This window comes from Clupea harengus, chromosome 9, assembly GCF_900700415.2.
Source record: "Clupea harengus chromosome 9, Ch_v2.0.2, whole genome shotgun sequence".
Lineage (NCBI taxonomy): Eukaryota > Metazoa > Chordata > Actinopteri > Clupeiformes > Clupeidae > Clupea > Clupea harengus.
Window position 1 is genome coordinate 3196172 of NC_045160.1, and position 19800 is coordinate 3215971.

The 19800-nt window shown below is 48.8% G+C and overlaps 1 protein-coding gene across 5 annotated transcripts in view; it reads right to left on the minus strand.

Moving 5' to 3' along the window:
- Positions 1 to 5157: 5157 nt before the first annotated feature.
- numbl (NUMB like endocytic adaptor protein) overlaps positions 5158 to 19800 on the minus strand; it is a 50741-nt gene continuing 36098 nt past the window's right edge. For all 5 annotated transcript variants that reach the window (XM_031573090.1, XM_031573088.2, XM_031573087.2 and 2 more), the window contains exons 3-9: positions 18524 to 18598; positions 16308 to 16382; positions 13854 to 13994; positions 12779 to 12968; positions 11246 to 11500; positions 9489 to 9668; positions 5158 to 9120 (exon numbers count right to left, since the gene is read on the minus strand). In XM_031573090.1, coding sequence (XP_031428950.1) covers positions 8177 to 9120; positions 9489 to 9668; positions 11246 to 11500; positions 12779 to 12968; positions 13854 to 13994; positions 16308 to 16382; positions 18524 to 18598 — 1860 coding nt within the window. In that variant the 3' untranslated portion in view covers positions 5158 to 8176. The remainder of the gene's footprint in view (positions 9121 to 9488; positions 9669 to 11245; positions 11501 to 12778; positions 12969 to 13853; positions 13995 to 16307; positions 16383 to 18523; positions 18599 to 19800) is intronic.

Here is a 19800-nt window from a genome sequence, read left to right on the forward strand (position 1 = left end):
ATGGTCATGTGCGTAATGTACCTGCAGTCTCCATCTTGACTATAGCTATTAACAGACCACAGCACTCTTGGGATTTACAACCACTGGAGTGTACATACTGGTAGTCTGTACTGAAGTCCAAACTTTCAATGCTCATTCTCAATTAAATGTTTTGTGATGTTTTGATATCTTTTAATGCTATGATATTTTGAGCTCTGGAATATTGGATTATTACTGCATTATATCAGCTGTTTACTTCGAAGGATTGGTTGTGGAATAAGAAAGATCTCGACAGATTCTGGGCATGAATGAAAGTTAGTGTTGCCAATCAGCTCAAAATAGTCACGGTCACCCACACCAAACAGAACTAGGATGCCTGGAAAGGAGGGAGGGAGAACACTATGCAATCATGAAAGAAACACTTTATACACCGGAGCCACCCCGAGATGTATTAAGGAAATTGCCAGCACCTCCTCACTGGCTCCACGTTGCTGGAGTGAGACAGACACACAGAGCAGAGGGAGTGCCATGCATGCAGCATGGTGAAATCTAGACTAAACAGTTAAACTGGGCTTCTTTCTCTCTCTCTCTCTCTCTCTCTCTCTCTCTCTCTCTCTGTTTGTCATGCACACTCAAGCACAGTGGTTGTGTACGTAAACATTCCATCCAAGTAGATGGCAAATTAACATGGCTCAGTAGCCTTGATCCTGAAGGTGACCTGTAACTGTCACTGATCCAGTTCAATGTGATGACTGTGTGGCTCTCACAGTGAGTATCTGATCGCCCCTGGGGGGTGGGGAGGGGGGGGGCGGGCTTCTTCGGTGGTGGGGTAGTGGGGGCCTTCTGTTTAATAACCCCTCGGCTGCTCATTTTTTCGGGGTTGACTGAAGAAATGGGTCATCTATGGAAGGAGGGTCTGTGCACGACCACTGTGTCTCATTATGTCCGTCCTAAAACACAGTTCCTGACCTCATTAATGTCTCTCTGTCTTGCAAAAACGGTGGCGTCTGGAATGGCTGCTATTGGCTGCCACTGTATTGCCTGCACACAAATTTGGCGACTTGTGAAACACTTTTACCAGCATACTGTCAGCATCACAATCAAAGCATTTTTCAGAAACACAATTCACCCTTTTTAAGAAAGGAACTGTGTGTTCTCCTATTCTCCAGTTTTGTAGGAGCTGATCTTTCATGAACAGTCAAGGAGTCGTATCATGCCAGGGTCCCTCAAAGACCTTTGAACTCTGGGAACCCTTGGAGGCCACCGCATCTGGGACAGGTCTGGCTCGGGCCTGGCCCTCCTCTGGCGTGGACCCGCTGGATGAGTGCCAGATCTGCTCTGGGGGTCAGCTGCTGTCTGCGAGTGCATCTGTCTCAGGAGTCTGCCGTTGGTCTGACAGCTCGTTAATCAGCTCCCAGCAGCCATAGCACTCACCATTTAACTTGGGCGAATCTATGTCCCGCTGAAATCTGACGCCACAGCTTATCCGTCTTCCCATGTCTGTCTCTGCCATGTCCTGGTCCATGTGATGCGTGCCTGACCAATGACTGGTGGCTGGACTTGATTTGCATTTGAAGGCTCCTCGTGGTGAATGTCATTTGAAACACCATCTGTGCTTGTCTTCGGCCATCATCTGCTTCCTCACATTCTTAGTTTCTCTCTCACTCTGTTTTCCTCTCTCGGCATACTGATATGGCCCCCCCTCATTTCTGTCTAGCTCGCTGCTGACCTACGTTGCTGTCAATCTTCATAGCTCCTCTGTGTTCTCTGTCCGCTGTGTGTGTGTGTGTGTGAGTGTGTATTAGTTTGTTCCCAGGTCACTCTCACACACCCTCATCTGAATGCTCTAACGGCTGTCTTCCTGTCTGTGTTGTGTCAGCTCCGTTCCCCCAGGCCTCCGGTTCTCCCTCCCCAGTCATGGGGGCTCATGTACACCCAGGCCTCTGTGTGCCAGCCTTTAGCATTCAGCCTGGGTTGGAGCCCCCCGGGGCCTTCATGAATGACAACCGCTGGCACAGGCTCCGGGGAGCTGGCACTGCCACGGCCAGACACTGCCAGGGCACAGGGGCTTAGGCACATAGAGAGGAGAGGAGGAGGGAATGAGAGAGAGACAGAGAGAAAGAGAGGTAGACAGAGGGGAGGGGAGCATAGAGGGAGAGAGAGAGAGAGAGAGAGAGGAGGGGAGCACAGAGGGAGAGGGAGAGAGAGAGAGAGGAGGAGAGCACAGAGGGAGAGGGAGAGAGAGAGAGAGGAGAGGGGAGCACAGAGGGAGAGGGAGAGAGAGAGAGAGGAGAGGGGAGCACAGAGGGAGAGAGAGAGGAGGGGAGTACATAGGGAGAGAGAGAGAGAGATGGGGAGGAGGGAAGCAAGGGGAGAGACAAAGCAAAAGAGTTAGAGGGAGGGGGAGAGAGAGATGATGGGATTAGAGACGGCGGTGTACAGTAGAGAGAGAGGGGCAGAGAAAGAAATAGGTGCAGAGAAAGAGAGAATCTTTCCCCACCCAACCAGTTGAAATGACTCTATTGGCAGAAAGATTACCTTCCACTGGCTTCCCTGCCAACCTTCCAGTGTTTTCATTCCAGGGAGGAGTGCCATTTGAATGAGGAGCCAGTTTCTCTAATATTTTCGGTAATTGTTATCAGGCTCCACCATCTGTTCCGCTATTGACAATAGCACACCCTCATCATGTTGCCGTGGCAGATGATCAGACAACCTCAGGGAGGATAGCAGGATCCTTACAGAACTCCAGTCATATTCACAAAGCCATTACTGCCTGGAACGCCATATACTACATGCAGCACGTGTCCTTACCTGAGCTCTCAGACACTGAATGGACATAGTGCATTACCATCAACTTGACATTAGCTTCAAGTGATATAACTACGTTATATGTATGTATATGTATGTTGATGTGATTAGTGTGGGACTGGCAAGGCCATACGTGGCTGTCTAAATTAGAACAAATTTGGCAGGGAAAACATTGAACACTGAATTGTTTTTTTCCTTGCCTCTACACACCTTGCATGCCATACTTATCTGTCAGCATGTCTGTGTGTCTTTCCGCCTGTCTAAACAGTTTTGTCTGTCTCTGCATCTGGTTGTAACAGCACACGTCCTTACGTCTGGCCTGTGCAGTTCACAGCAGCTGGCCTTCCTGGGCAATCTGTCTCCACCGCGGCCTGAGTGAGGAGTTAGTCGATGGGAGCTGGCTGATGGGACTGGTGAGGTAGAAGTCAAATACACCCTACCCCCACCCACCCCCACCCCTCCATTAATTATGTGGCCCAGTGCGCCTCCAGGAGGTACAAGGCAATTGCTTCCTTCATCCCAGGAGCGTGACTAGCAAAGGTCACGCCGAGGCACCTGACTCGTGGTTCTGTTCTGGCTTATACCGGTTGGCAGGCCCGGTGAAGGAAATAAGAAAAGAAAGCCAAACATGTCGCTTTGTGTTTCTCACATCACCAATATTTCAGTGATGGAGACTTGTTTTGTGCCACGGCACATTCCCCTAAACGGTACTGTTGTGGTGTGTTCCATTTTGTCTGGAATTGTTTGGAGGCAAAAAAAACCCTCACTAATTCTGTGCTATTTGGGTAAATGTGGCCATGGATTTTTTTTTTTTTGCCATTTCGTGAGTTTTATTACTGGCAGCATTTGTTGAGTGTTTCCTTAGCCAAGTGTAAACCTTGTACAAATTGAGTGTGTGTTTTTGTTTTGAGAAGGTAATTAGACATAATCTTCAATCAGTATATCCAGGTCAGTGTCTCCACGGGGACATGCGGCTGTAAGAAAACTGCTGTGGCTGCATGTGAGGGCAATGTAACATTTCTGTAATCTTGCATAGTATGTCACCATAGTATGTCACCATAATTCTAGCTGAGATGTTCGTTCTGTGCTGTTCTGCTTACCGTGGCCCTTTTGGGATGTTTATAAATGACTGTACCTCGTGGTCTCCATGGCAACCCCTCCAGCATGTCCACCCTGCTTTCCAACTCCACCCCCCCCCCCCCTTGGAATGGTGAGAGAATGACAATGAGAGCACTGTCTTGTTTGGAGATCCTCACGTTTTCTTCTGTTTTCTCACGGCCTCCTGGGAAACCAGGCATCCTTGCTGGGGGGGGGGGGGGGGTCTGCTGCGTGGTTCACCCTGAGCCAGCCTCGGGCAGCTTGCGTGTGTTGGTTTCTCAGGTTTAGAGGTTCGCCCACACAACAGTTGGGTCTCAGCGAGCGCCCGTGAGCACTATCAGATGAGAGGAGTGCGGCGGGACCGTATGTTGCGGAGGGAGCTGTGTGTGCGAAGCCAGCGTGCGTGCAAGACGAGATGGGAAAGTAAACTGCACTGACCTTGCTGTGCATGGGGCTTTGCGCGGACACAGATTTAGGAATGAAGATGCCGCATTCCAGTGTTCTTGGTTCGGGGAAGGGGGGGCATATAATATATGTACTCAGCCACAGCATCTGGTCCCAAGCCTTCCCACGTGAAGATGCACGTGCAGTGACACCACTAAACTGTGTGAGCTGCAAGGTGAGGACACGTCTATATCATCTAAAATACCAGAACTGAGATAACTCCTGCATCACTCAACCCGTACACCAGAGACATATAATGGTTGCACACAGACAAGAGGACATTAGGACATTACTGTGCAGTTGTAAATGGTTCCACATGCAATGCTCTGTGCACACAATGAATCCTTTGTGTGTGCCAAGTGGGGTCCTCAGGGTGGAAGGGTTCATCACAGCTTCACAGTGCCGTAGTAGAACTCAGCCAAGGGGACGCTTGATTGGAGGGTGTGAAGGTGAGTCTTGGTCTTGTCTTCCTGTGGGGATGAGCCAGAGAACCCTACCGTAAGCTGGCGTGGACTTCTAAAGAGCAGGTCAGGGGAGAAGTCTTACAGTATCAGTGGTGTCCTGAGAGTTGGGAATGTGAGAATAAGAGTCTGTGTTTGGGCCTGTATTTTCATGGGCTACTGTCTGTCATGGCTGGGGAATGTGACAACACAAAGCAGGAGCCTGAAGCCTTAATGGATTCCAACTGTGTTCTTAAACTGTGTTTCTGTTGGAAAGAATCTGTACTGAACACGGAGAGTGGATATGCAAAGTGAGATAGTCTAGGAGAAACAAAACAGCTGTGTTTATGTGGGAGGGAGAGAGTAGAGGCAAGCAAACGCAAGAAGGTTTTTTTTTTATATTATATTATTTATTTATCTTTGTACAATGTAATTACAATACAAATATGTAGGTTTAAATACAAAATTCTGTAAATAAAGATTAAAAATAAACTCCACTGGCTTGTTATCACTACACTACAGTTTTACAATCAAGTTTATGAGGTAATTTTTAGTTTGTTTTGAACAACCTACATTTTTAATTTCATTTATTCCTTTTTTTTTTTTTATGTGGACAAAATGGCCAGAGCCAATAAATTAACACCAATTGCACCATGACTGTCCTCTGCATAAAACACTGGGGCAGCACTTCCCCACTTTAAAATAATGAAAGAACGAATGAGCCCAGAAAACTCGACTGGGGACCCCCCCTACCTACCGCGGTCATGTCTTTGGGACTGGGGATTAGGCGAGAGTGTCACTGGGCCACACAAAGAGAGAAGGCTGGTCTTGCTTGACCTGCTAAGTAGGAGTTAATGACCAGCAAATGAAGAACATAAACCAGTAGATTTGCTGCATGCCATGCTATCAGCTCAACCCAGCGAGGGAGCTCTGAAGAACTCTGTAAAAGAGTGTGAGTGTGTGAGTGAGAGTGTGTGTGAGAGAGAGTGTGGCTGTGTGTGTGTGTGTGTGTGTGTGTGTGTGAGTGTGTGGTATATTCCTTTTAGACCCATTTTCCTGAAATCAATAAGAGACTGTCAAAACTAACCCTTCCCCCCTAACTCTCCACTGCTTCCTTTAGAGCGGTGAAGCTGATCTCTGTTTCTGCAGTGGTCAAGAAAGATTGTGTATTTTGCTCTCTAAATTTGTCCTCCTCGCTCTTTTCCATGACTGAAAAATCCCCCTTACCCTCAAGGATTGCCCTGTGCCAACCCCGTCCCTTGGCTCCCGACTGGAGCCACTCTTGCATCATTCCAGGCTTGTTTGGCTAATTTGGTCAAAGTCAATGGAACATGCCATTAGGAATGTGGTATGCCCCGCACAGTGTTCTCTTCCCCGCGTATTAGTCATTCTTAGTTGCTTTAGGAGAGATACAAATGTCATGATGTTTACATACAAGAAAACACAGACATCTGTGTGACACAATTCCCTCATTTGTATGTCTATTTGATGGAATGGACAGAAAAAACTACTAAGAGAGGGGGGTCAAATTTTTTGGATTACTTGAAAAAATAAATTCTTTGTCAGTGATACAATTATAAATAAGAACATTTGGAACCTCAATGGATATAAAAAATAAACGGAAACATTTCCACGTAGCGTTCAATCACCCCTTTTTCAAAAATTCTATCCTTTCGATTCATCCCTGTTTAAACCATCTTAACCTGCCGATTCCTTTCGCAGAGGCTTTCGTTTACTTCCTGTAGTCTTCCACATTCTAAGCCGATAAGCAACTTTCACCGCTTCTTCCTTCTTCTGCTCCTCCCTCCTCCAGCTGTTGCCCTGTTCATCTCTGCCCCTCTCTCCTCTAAGTCAGCCCTTTCTAGTCCACCTTTCCTCGGTCCCTCTGAAGTCCTCTACCTGCGGTCGTCCCCCACAAGATTCAACACGCCAGCTCAAACAAACCCTGCGTGATGCCGTAACCTTTCCTAAATGTCAATGTTGCTGCTTGATTGGATGGTCTGCCCTGTCCTGTTCAGAAGGCCTTAGTCACAGAACTGATCAGGTCTAGCGGTCCTTCACTTAAAAAACAGACCTTGTCTGTTACTATTACTTGTGGTGCTGATCTTGGAAAAGATCTTATTAGAGTCTGGATAATAACTGTGTAACCGCCTCTCCACGAAGCGGAAAGGTTTAAACAGCAGTAGCAGCATCCGAAATAGCGACTGATTTGGGAGCAGCTGTGGCACCTAATCTGGTGGTGAATTCATGCCAGGTCAGCACCATGTCTGTGGTTATCTTGGGGCTGTTTGATGTCTTCTACCTCCTCTACTCCAAACCCTTCCAGTCAAAGCTCTTACAGGCGCTCTACACAGGGACAAACTCCCCACCCCCACCCCTCCCCATCTCAATCCTCCATGTCCCCAGGGTCTGGCTGCACAGTGACGATTTCCCTTTGGAGAACATAAAAAAAAGCACTGTAATGAAGGACTGGTCTCGGTGGCCCTTTTTCTGATGTCAGATGTGCCATTCATGAAGCTTCCAGAACATTCTACCACATTCTGGGGACCCTGGTGAGGCAGGCCAAGTGTAATGAGGGACGTGGTGACATGGTGGTTTTCAACAGTGACTCACTGAGGTTGAAATAACAAGTGGAAGCCACACTCGGGTATAGTACATAGAGGGAGAGTAAAAAAGAAACATGCTATTTACACACTCTCTCTTTTCTTTCTCTCACTCCTTCCTTCCGTCCGCCCGCCCACACAGTATCCATCAATATGGCTCACACTACACAGCTTCTCGTTTGGTGAGTCATTCCTCCTCCCGCTAAAACAGGCCCAATTACAATTCCCATTTTCCCGCTCAACAGAAATAAATACAGGGAAAACCATCAAAAAAACATACCATTTTTTCTTGTGGAATAAAAATATCAGATTTAACATATAAGTTGTAAAAATGGAAATAATAAATAGCAAACCGGGGACCTTCTGTTCAGTTCATCAGCTAAGCACTCGTCGTCTTTTTTTTCCTCATTTGCTTGTGAACTGAGATCATCGCTTGTGACAGTTAATATGAACTCAAGCTTAGACTCGCTGTCTTAATGCCATGGCGGAGGCCTGAAACGCATGACTCAGGGGGGTAATAAGTGTTCTGGGTGGTGACTTCTTCAATGGACACAGGATGCAAGATGACAACCCCTGCCGCCCCTCCATGGAAACAATCCTCTCGTGGCATTCAGGGTACAGGGGCACTCTGGAGACTCTCTCGGTAGAAAGAAAACGGAGGATCAAATCTACACGGGAGAAGAGAAACAAAAGCAGTGGGGGGTTGGGGGAGGGGGGTTGGGTGGAGCAAAGTGGTTTCAGTCTTGCTTTGGGGAACAGGGGCCAGCCCACCACCCCCCAGTCCCCTGGCACAGTTCGATACAGTTAAAGCTCGATCTCAAAGGTCTTTTGTAAGTCATTGGAAAAGGGGTTGGCTGTTTTGGGCTGTGTTTTGGACTCGAGGGCCGCCCACTTCGCCTCGAAGTGATCGGCCTCCTGAGCGCCAGCGGGTGGGCGGGCTGGCGGCGGCGGCAGCGCACTCTCCATGGGCCAGCCGCCACCGCTGCCACTGCTGCCCACGCTGCTCGCCATGCTGCTGGCCAGGCTGCTAGCCATGCTCACACTGTTGGCTCCCATGCAGTGGTTTCCCCCGTTCGACGTTACACTGGTGGCGTAAGTGGGATTATGTGGGAGGCCGTTGACCATCGGCGCAGTGGCGAAGGGAACCGCTGGGAAGCCTCCGGGAAGGTTCTGGAACGCCGGCGGATGCCCGGTGCTCATCACGGCGGTCTTGGCCCCCATGTTAACTCCCATCGAGGCCGCTCCACCTGATCCGGATGCCGTGCAGAAGACGTTGGCCACCATTTGGGAGGGTGTGATGCCCACCACTGGAACGCTAGCGTTGGGGTACGTCATGCTGTTAGCCATGGCGGGCATGTAGGCCTGCATGGCCACAAAGGCAGGCTGGAGGGGCGGCTGGGCAAACATTCCCACCGGCGCCGGGGTGGCATCGAACGCCAGGGGGAAGGGCTGCATGGCTGTGGGCAGGGAGCATGGCGGAGCTGCTAGGGTTGGTCCTGGAGGGCCCACAAAGGTCGGTAATGTTGGCCCAGCTAAGGTGGGCACCGGCGGACCCGGTAGGGTGGGTATCGGAGGTGGCTGTATGGTGGGGGCAGGAAGCAGGGGTGGAGTAGACTGCGTGGCCATCACTGCCTTGGAGACCTCCTGCAACCAGCGCTCGGCCTCTGAAGGAGTCCGCTTGTGCCCCCCCTGTGGGCCAGCAGGGGGCGCCTGCCCGGGGCTTTCAGTCTGCACCCACGAGGTGGTGGCTGGAGAGAGGAGACAGGAAAGAGCTTAACATTCCATTCAATAAACAGTTTTGAACAGCACATTTTCACAAAAGATTGACTAGATTAGAATACATTGATGTTCATTAAAGGACTGTTACACACATTAATGTTTATTTAGAAACTATATATCTGTATATCTAAATAACTATATATATCCTATATCTGTAACTTGTCTGTAAAACACTAAATTAGGCAATATAACACGGGTGAGAGTGGGGTTGGTAAAGGATATCCTCACGGCTGTGATTAATACAACTCAAGCATCAAACATCAGACTTGTGATTCAGTGATTCTGACACACTCCTTTACACTCTTCTGCACCGGAGGGGTGCGGGGGAATGACTCACCCTGCAGTGGGGCAGGTGGAGGGGGGATCATGGGGGGGATGGTGGTGTTGACTGGTAAGCCGTTAGTGGAGGGTTTGGCATACAGCTCCTCTGATGGTCTGGTGAAGGAGCTGTTGATTTGGCAACACAGTGCGTTGATGCCGTCGCCCTCTCCAGACATAGTCAGGTCCATCTCTGGGACTGGGAGAACAGAGGAAAAAGTCGGTCAGGTAAAGCTTTAATTACAATGATTTGAGTATTCACCCATTTTGAAGTTGTCCCTGACAGTCAAATGACAATTAAAAAAAAGTGCACAATTTAGATCCCACACAAGCTAATGTCTGTGAACAACATAAATATACAGTATAATGCTGTATTTGTTTAGGGAACAAACACTGTCATGTGGGGAACGATATTTACACTGAAAGCCTTATTTATGTCAAATCAGTCCTTACATCCTGTGTTGCTGATGTTTGTATTTTTCAATATTAATCTATTTTAGTCGCATGACAAGCTTGGATTTGTATCTAAAGGTTCACAGATCTTTTAAAGCGGTTCATCCCTTATGTAATCAAAGCAGTGTGGGAACCCTGGCCCCTGCATCGACTATAATTCCCATATGATCGTCCAATCACAGCAGAGGAACTAATCCGCTGCCAAGTCGGTCCCCTTACCATCACAATCACACTTAGTCATGTAATATCGTTAATAATGGATCGCGTCTCTGCTGGATTTGAGAGAAATGTACCGACTGTGGTTATGACTCGACCACCGCTGATGAGCGGTAACCGCATGATGGAGGACGCCACGGCCGTAATGTGTGGTTGTAAAGAGGCGGAAGATCTGGTGGTTTTGAGGCTCGTGAGGGACTCTAGTGAGAGCACGCGGACGAACCTGCCACTTAGAACTATGTTTTTGGCACTCTTGACCTTCCACAGTGAGTCAGGGCCTTAAGTGTAGCCTTCGGTTTAAGGATTTTCAAACCACAACAATAACAAAACTAACCCTCACTCGCTGAACAGCCTGGAATGAGGGCAACCCTAAGCCTGATGGCATCTTAGTAGGTCATACCATAAACATTATCAAGTTTCATCACGTGATACTGGCAAGGCACAGGCAGCTGGCTAAATTTAGTGAGCAAGATGTCACTTAAAAGACGGATGAAGACTTCATGCCAGTGTTAGACTGGTGATTTAGTGACAGAAATGCTACAGGCAATCTTCTGCGCCAGAGAAGCTCCTTTTCTGCATCTCCTCACATGCAGACGTCTGCTGAAACCATAATCTTCTACACCTCACTCAAATATTAAGATGCTCCCAGAGGGCTTTAATACTTAATATATTTTGAAATTCTGTGAGGATTTCTGAGAGCATTTGTGGCAAAGTTTCTTGGATGGAATCAAAGACTTTTTCCTTCCCTAAAATTGGTAGTGTTCACAAACCGTGGTTATGACATAGGCATCTTTTGAACAATACCGTGCAATTCTGTAATGCATACATGTTCCAGAATGCAAAGCTTTGGGCATAGTTCCAACTCTTCTGAACTGGTGGAGGGGCTCATCAGTGTGAACACAGTCTGTTTGTACATTGATATTACTGATAGAGATGTACAAGCAAAGACTTTATACAGCATAGTCTCAAAGTCTTGCATGTATGCGGCGTTGTATGAACAGATCGTCTTTTTCTCTGATGCATTAATACTGAACAGCATAGACGCTGGAGATAAACCCGAGGCTGTTTGGGTACCACCTTCATTCATGTTTGCTCTGAGGTGCTCACCTGGGTTCTTGGTCTGGAAGTCGGTCTTGCGCTGCAGCGTGGAGGGCAGGTCGTTGAGACGCAGCGACAGTTGCCGCTTGAAGGGCGAGTTCTTCCCGCTGAGCGCCGGAAAGCCGCGGAACGAGCCCTGCCGCACCAGCTGCTCCAGGGGGGCGTGACGCCGCGGAATGGCGTGCGGCTCGCCGCAACCCCCTGGCGAGGAAGCGCCCTCCGGAGGCGAGGCGTTGCCAGGCGGCATGGTTGACATAGAGGGTTCTGTGAGGGCGGAGGAGAGAGAAGGCCATGGTCAGGACCCAAACTCGTTCTAGGCATTAAGCTTCATCATTCACTGACACAACACTGTTCAGACAGATGAATTCAGCCGGTCCTACTTCATCCTCAACTATAACAACAGAATGTAGCACAAGAGCCCATGAAGAAGACAGCAAGGGACATATTCAATACTCCTTAAGGTGGATACCACTCCATGTACGGTATCTGGTCAGCAGCAACATGCACATATGCACTACAGCAACACAGGGCTTGAGAGGGAACGCAGTTACACCCCGGTTGTCTCCCCTCCTGGACTCTGTGGAGAACCAGAGGGAGAGAGGATACTACACTCAATCTAAACTAAACAACACAGCTAGCTCTCCATATTCATCACAAACGATATGTAGACACAGCCTGTGGATGAAAGGCAGGACAGGAACCCAGAAGCACATTGGCCGATCTGTTCTTGTACCTGCTCAATAAAAAATGCCATACCAGATACTGGCCAAACGTTGGGGGTGGACGTGTGAAGGTGTTTTACGGTAGAGCTAAGCCATTATGTCCCTGACTCTGTAAAAGGTTCAGTCCCAGTGATCCCTAAAGCAGGTATCTGTTTCTGCTCCCACTCAGCACCTTCATAATGGGAAACAAAGCATGCAACAACCCCTGTGGGTCATTACTCGTCCAGTGGAAATGTGCCTGTTGGTCTGCCCGGGGTTCTGACCGACTCTTTTTTAGCATGTTTCTTGTCAAGGTTTAACAGACATACTCCCCTAGCTAATCAGTACAGGGCTCTGATGGAAAGCCCAGCTGTCGTTCAGCGGTCAACACGACACCTGTTTCTCCTTTTTCAGGCCCGCAACAACAATACCAGCGACAGCACCGCAGGTCTACCACCACGGAGCGCCACTGCTGCGCCACATATGGTTTCTTTTACAAGACTCCACCTGCCTGAGACGCTTCAACTTCAACAAAGAGCCACTAATTTCACCACACACTGGTTTCGACATCATGAGCCTTAATGCTGCCCAGGTTAAAAGTGGGGCACCCGCGGAGCACATATGCTTTGTGCATTATTATGTAGTTTGGTGTTAATGGGTGCGTTTTTTTCTTTCGGAAGATTGCATTCACGTTTCCTGCACTGCTGGATGACATCAGCTGGACGAGCCGCATGTGTAGAAGTTTATCACCAACAGCTGTGGTGTAGTCAAGGAAAAGATCTCCAACTAGATCTGGACATGTAGTTAGACAGCCGAGCCATTAGGGGGAGGCATCACAAACCTTTCTTCTTATCCGGGAGTTGCTGCTCACACTGCTGGCTGCCCGACGTCACCCGGAAGGAGCCCTCGCGGACGAAGGACGTGCGGCTGGCGTCGAACGAGGCGGTGACGCCGCACTCCTTCTCCCGTCGTTGTTTGCGCTCAAGGCAGGCGGCGAAGGCGCAGCCAACGGCGTGACTAAGGCGCTCCCCCTGGTGGATGCAAAAGGGGTTGGACAGTGTTAGCATTCACATGAGAAACCGACAGCACTAATAAAGCAGCGTTTAGCCCAGTCTTTGGCATGCAGCAGAAAGATCAGCCTAGCCTGTTGAATCCTGTAAATTATTCAAACGCTTAAAACTTCACATAGCTTTTCTGAGACGACAACATTCCAGCAGCTGCTGAAATATTGATAACTAGTCATGATGACTTGGCTAAAACAACCTCAGTGTCTCCCAGTATTTTGCATATGCTCAATAGATGCACTGCTTAAGTCAGGCCCGACAGATAATACCTCACTTATGTGAATCTACTACCTCAAGGTCTATTGGGGGTATTAGGGGGGATTAAAAGATACCCCACACAGCTTCACAGCAGGTCTGAATGCCAAAGGACGTCTCAACTAGCGTCTCAACTATGACAACAAGTTAAAAGAGCCCATTAACAAATTATAAATGGGTGTGTTTCTTCCCTTCCCATGTGCCTATAATTCCCTGTAAGCGTATAGTATTCGACTAGAAATAAATCATTTAAAAGCACAAATGGGAAGTAGTGATGTTGATCTTAAATAATTCACTTTAAAAAGGGGATTCAATTTCAGTGTTATAAGAAATAGCCCAGAACCAAAAGAGACTTTCCAGAGATTGCTGGAGAGGTTAGAGGACGTCCTGGGCACATTTCACAATCTTATCATTAAGCCCTCCCTCGGTGTTCTCGCTAGCCCAAGTGCAGATAGCGGCGCTCCAGAAGCTCTTCAGATTGTGATAAACCAGCATAATCCCTTATCTTAATCCCACTTTGCTTAGCATGGCCAAGGAGGGTGGTGGCTTAATCCCCAGCCCACCCCACCCAGCAGCACCACCTAAAGCCCCACTCACCGAGTCCTTGAGTGCCATGAAGCAGTGGCAGATCCATCGGCGGGTGGTGCCGTCGCGGCAGATGTAGGAGAAGGCTTTGTCGTAGTTGCGGTCGGGCGCACAGAAGGACACCTTCTCGATGGTCTGGTCCACAATGAGGTCCTGAGGGACACAACCAGCACTGTTTAGTTTTGTTTGAGCATCACTGGTAGTTCTGCGTAACCTATTTATTGTTTGCAAATCTGCAATTCAATTCTTAAAGAAGCGTGATTGTGAGGGAGAAGGACAGTGGATACGGTTGAAAATATTCAGTGCCTTCACCTAGTTTGTATCTTGAGGGTGGGCTACTTTTACATGTATCAGTCTTTTTCATCACACTGTGTCTCTGACCTGAGGCTATCTGGGCTATTTTGACACCTTGTGTCTTTTTTTTTGACTTTCATCTTTCTTCTTGTCATTTTGTCCTTCTTTCTGAAAAGCCAGGGCTCAGTTCTGTCAGAGCTCTTCTGTATAATATTCCCCTTCACTACCTGCTGAGCCCAGCTGGACACCCAGAGGCGAGATTTCAGGAACCCCCTCCCAAGCCATTGTGCCCTCATATCAACATTAGACTCAGGTTGGGTGTTGGCACGGCAGAGGTGTGACCGTGAGACGGGAGTCAGGGAGAGAGAGAGAGAGAGACAGCCATCTTTTAAGGGCCCTTAATAGAGGTGGAGGAGAAGGAGAAAGAAAGAGAGAGAGAGGGAGGAGAGAGGGAGGGAGAGAGACAGAGAGAGAGAGAATAGCAAAAAGTATTGGACAGGCAGAAAGAAAGAGGGGGGAAAGAGAGAGAGAGAGAGAGAGGGAGGAGAGAGAGAGAGAGTAGCAAAAAGTATTTGACAGGCAGAAAGAAAGAGGGGGGAAAGAGAGAGACATAGAGAGAGAGAGAGTGAAGAGAGAGAGAGAGGGAGGAGAGAGAGAGCCTCTGCCAGTGAGAAGGGGTGGAGTGAGGTTGAGGTTGGCGAGGGCAACGCCCGCTTATCATTACTATTCCTTCCTCTCCAGGGGCGGAGGGCGCGAGAAGAATAGCAAAAGCTGAAAAAGAGGAGAAGAGACTATTCATCCTATCAGCCAATTAGCAGATGAGGGGCTCCAGAGGTGAAGAGCTCGTCACGGATGAGTGTGTGCGCTGACGCCCGGCGATACGGCAACGCACCACGCCACCACCAGTGTGCCGACAGGCTGCTGAGTCACTCCGTGTCGGGGAAAAAAAAGACTAGACGCTAGACGGTGGCTTTTTCGAGTTACCCATTTTAATTAGAGCCGGGGTGGTGCAGTGTCGAGACTGCTTGCCTGTAGCTAGGGAAGAAAGCGGCAATAAAAGTAGCTGGGTAGCTTCTCAAACTTTGCTGCTGCCTTGCAGATAGCGACTTTCTTCGTGATTTTCAGAGACGCTGGAATGAAGCTCTTGGCATTTGCTAGCAAAAAAGCCATTCAAATGAAATTTAATCGAATTAGCGAGTTTTGAGAGAAGCAAAGAAATGGAGGTGAATAGAGGTGGTGTGTCAGTCTCAGGGCATGTGAGGACATGATGGAGTGTGTGGGGTGGGGGTGGAGTGTGTGTGTGTGTGTGTGTGTGTGTGTGTGTGTGAGAGTGTTTGTCTGTGGGGAGGGGAGGGTGTGAACATCCCCTGACTCACAGGATTGAATAGGATTAAATGGGAGTGGGTCTGTGATTGGGTGACAGCCTAGCAGGGGAAGGGGATGTTACAGGAAGCAGAATGACTGCATTGTGACTGCAGATTTCCGTGAACCCCTTTATGATTGCGGAAAGTGTGTGTTGCATGGGTGTGTGTGTGCGTGTGTGAGTGCTTGTTTCTGCCTTTGTGTATGTACTGGTTATTGTGAGTGACTGTGTGTATTTGAGTGTGTATGTGTGTGTATGTACTTGTACTTGTGGGTGTATGCTTCTCTCCCTGTCTAGCTCTCTCACTCTGTGTGTGTGTGTGTGTGTGTGTGTGTGTGTGTGTGTGTGTGTGTACGTCTTTGATTGTGTACATGCTCCACAGCTCACTGCCCATTACCTCAGCACACCCCTCCCGGCTGCCCCGAGTGCCTTAGCAACAGTGCATGACAACCGACGAGACAGAGAAAGCCCCATTAGTGACTAACATGGCCCCGGTGCCCCTAATGGTCATGGCTCGGTCATGAGGCTGGGTTGCTGGGTGGCGGCCAAGCCCTCACCTACTGGGCTTTTTTTCTGCCATTTCCCACCAACCAACCTGCTCCCTCTTCTGCTGTTGACCCAGTCAACTGAGAGCTTAGGCCTTTATTGATGGCTGGGGGCTCCTGGAGGGAGCTATTCGTATGGGTATCTCTAGCTTACCCCATCTTTAAATTTCAGGTCTCATAGTTCTCTCCCTCTCTCTCTCTAACCCTCTCTGTCTGTCTATCTCCCTCCCTCCCTCCCTCTCATATCCAGGCCCCAACACTCACCTTAGTCTTGTCGTCCACAACCCTCAGGCCGTCTGCGGACACCCACAGCACCGCCTTCACTGTTTTCTTCCCACTCTGTGAGGGGGAAACAAGGCAAACGGTCCACATCAGTGAGGCTTCAGCAGGTCCAGCGGCAGTAAACAGAACTCTTGAGGAGAAGACAAATGGCAGTCTGTGGACCATGACCAAGAGCTGCCAAGCTCAACTCTTAAAAAATGTGCGGCAAACCTGTACACAGACTTCCTCTTTTAAATACAAAAGAAAACAAATGCCTGAAACTGTTGCGATTTGCGACACAGTGTCTTCCTTGGACTGGCTTTAACTGTGTTTAGTCTGATGAATGGAATTATACAGTGGGGGGGGGGGACTTCCATTTCTCCTCTTAGCGGAGGCAATGTTATGCTGGAAGAATGCTTTGTGGGACAGGTCTGGGTACATGCACCTCAGCTCGCCAAGCCGTGAGAGAGAGAGAGAGAGAGAGAGAGAGAGAGAGAGAGGAGGGGGAGAGAGAGAGAGAGCAAGAGAGGAGGGGAAGAGAGAGAGAGAGAGGAGGGGAAGAGAGAGAGAGAGAGAGGAGGGGAAGAGAGAGAGAGAGCAAGAGAGGAGGGGAAGAGAGAGAGAGAGAGAGAGGAGGGGAAGAGAGAGAGAGAGCAAGAGAGGAGGGGAAGAGCGTGACAAACCGGGCAGAGCCCCTCTGCTTTGCATAATCCCCCAGACATGAGTTGAGCAGGAGAATAACAGGAGTAAGGGTCAAAATGAAGGGGACATAAGAAGAGGGGGAGAGAGAGAGAGGAGGAGGAGGAGGAGGAGGGAGAAAAGTGAAGTGATGAAAAGGAGAAGAAAGAGAAAGAGCAGGAGAGAGGTGCGGCGAGGGTAGAAGATAAATGCAAAGAGACAGATGAGAGGTGCCTTCCATTGAACTGCCCACCCGTAGGCTTCCTCCAAATACAGGCCGACAGGTGAATGGGAAAGAGGGGGAGGCAAGGGGGAACAAAGGAAAAGAGTGAAAGAGTCAGAGAAAGAGAGGGGAAAAGAGTGAAAGAGTAAGAGAAAGAGAGGGGAAAAGAGTGAAAGAGTCAGAGAAAGAGAGGGGAAAAGAGTGAAAGAGTAAGAGAAAGAGAGGGGAAAAGAGTGAAAGAGTCAGAGAAAGAGAGGGGAAAAGAGTGAAAGAGTCAGAGAAAGAGAGGGGAAAAGAGTGAAAGAGTCAGAGAAAGAGAGGGGAAAAGATCGACGTTTGAGAGACAGTGAGTGAGAGAGGTAGAGAGTGAACGAGAGAAAGCAGAGCAACAAACATAAAGCGTCAGGGAGATAGAGAGCAGACTGCACGAGAGACGAAAAGTACGAAAGTACAAACAGGAGAGCGAGAAAGAGAGGGGGAGAGAAAGAAACAGATAAAGCGCGAGAGAGAGAGAGAGAGAGAGAGAGAGAGAGAGAAAGAGCGAGCGACAGAGGAGCAGTGGGAGGGCAGCCGTTAATCTTGGACGGGAGCAGCGGAGCGGAGGTGCGGAGGCGCGCGAGACAGAGAGGGGTGGGGAGCACGATTGATGGACAGAGGAAAAGGCACTGGAGAACAAACGGAAGCACTAGAGGAAGGGAAGGGACCCGCATACTCCCAACACACTTCTGCCACAACTACCGCTCCCAGTGCTAACACACACACACACACATACACACACACACACACAGTCACACACACGTACACACACACACAGTTACACACACGCACACACACACACAGTCACACACACATACGCACGCACACTGACAACACCCAGAGCGGAATACAAAGGGCGGACAAACAAAGAGCTCTTACAGGAGGAACAATCAGGCACTTCCACTGACAGAGCTGTCTCCAGGAGCATCTCTGGCATGCTATACCACACACACACACACACACACACACACACACACACACACACACACACACACACACACACTACACACTACACAACACTAACTTTCTCTGCCCCACCTCCACACACACATATAGACATGCACACATTTCTCACAAACATATTCTCAGGACTCCCATTATGAGGGCCTGCGCTCTGCTGCTGCATGTCATGCATATGGTTAGGCACCTAGAGAGACCCCTCCATACTCTGGCTATTAGGAGGCATACACTGCACAAATAACAACATAGGAATGTGAGAAGACTACACACACACACACACACACACACACACCAACAAGCACAAATAGAGTGAGATACTTACAACTTTGAGTTTCTTCACCGCCTCCTCACATACATGCATTCCCCTGGACTCGTCCACTTCCACCAAGCCCAGATACTGAGAGAGAGAGAGAAAGAGAGAGAAAAAGTGGAAGAGAGAGACAAAAAGAGGGGGAGGCAGAGAGAGAGGGGGGGGATGGAGAGAGAAAGAGAGAGGGAGGAGAGAGAGAGAGAGAGAAAGTGAGGGAGTGAGAAGAGGAAAGGAAGTTATCTCTTGTCTTGGCTTTTGTTTTGTTGCTCTTGCAAGCCCTTTCCCAGAACCCATACTTCGACCCTCTTCCCAGCAATCCTCACTTCATTACACACCACTTCTTACCGTTTAATGAACATCTATTTGATCCGTTTCCAGGGGAATAAAATAGCTTTCACGGGTATCGATTGTTAAGAATTACTAGCTAAAACAATGCTGTGTGTCATGACCGAGTTAGTGGCTCTGCGTGAGAATAAACATTGTTTTCTGTTTCTCCTAAGCCGCTAAAGGCCAGAAAAGCACGGAGGGGCTCCATATTCCCATCCCTGTAACAAATTAACAGCCTCTTAAACAGGCCCTCCGCCTAGTGCCAGCCAGGAGCACTCTGAGGCCTATTTTAACCAGCTCAATTCGCTTTAAAACAAAATCCCATTTTCATTGGGAGCTATTGATTGTGCTGAGTGACTGTTAGCTTAGCATCCAGCCAGTTCAGCCAGCCAGCTAGCCAGCTAGCCAGCCCGGCAGCAGCAGGAGTGGGAATGGGGTTGGCGTCTGAGCAGGGCCATATTTTGTGTGGGTCTTGGCAGGCCTCCAGCCACTGATGCTGAATTTATCGACTTTCAAAGCCTTTCAGCAGACAGTCTGCCACTCCGGGGCCTCTCTGCATTTCCCATCATCTCAATTAGGAATGTCTCCTCCCCTCCTTCCTCTCTCTCTCTCTCTCTCTCGCTCTCTTCCTCTCTCCCCTTCTGTTCATCACCCCCCTTGCCCTCATTCCTCCATCTTTGCTTTACTCAGCTAATTATTTTTCTTTTCCTGTCTGTTATTGCTTTCTTCTTCTGTCCTCACCTCCTGAGGATATTGCTGTGATACCGCCTGACTTTTCTTCCTGACTCCATCTTTTTGTCTGCTTTCATCATGGCTGCCGACAGACTGATCCTCACCATGTGGTGTCTGCAGTTTGAAATCTGATGCTTCTGTGTTGTCTGTTGTTCTGTTTTTGTTTTATCCTTTTTTTTCCTTTTTGTCTGGGTTTTTTTTTTTTTTTTTTTTTCCCCGGCTTTAGTATT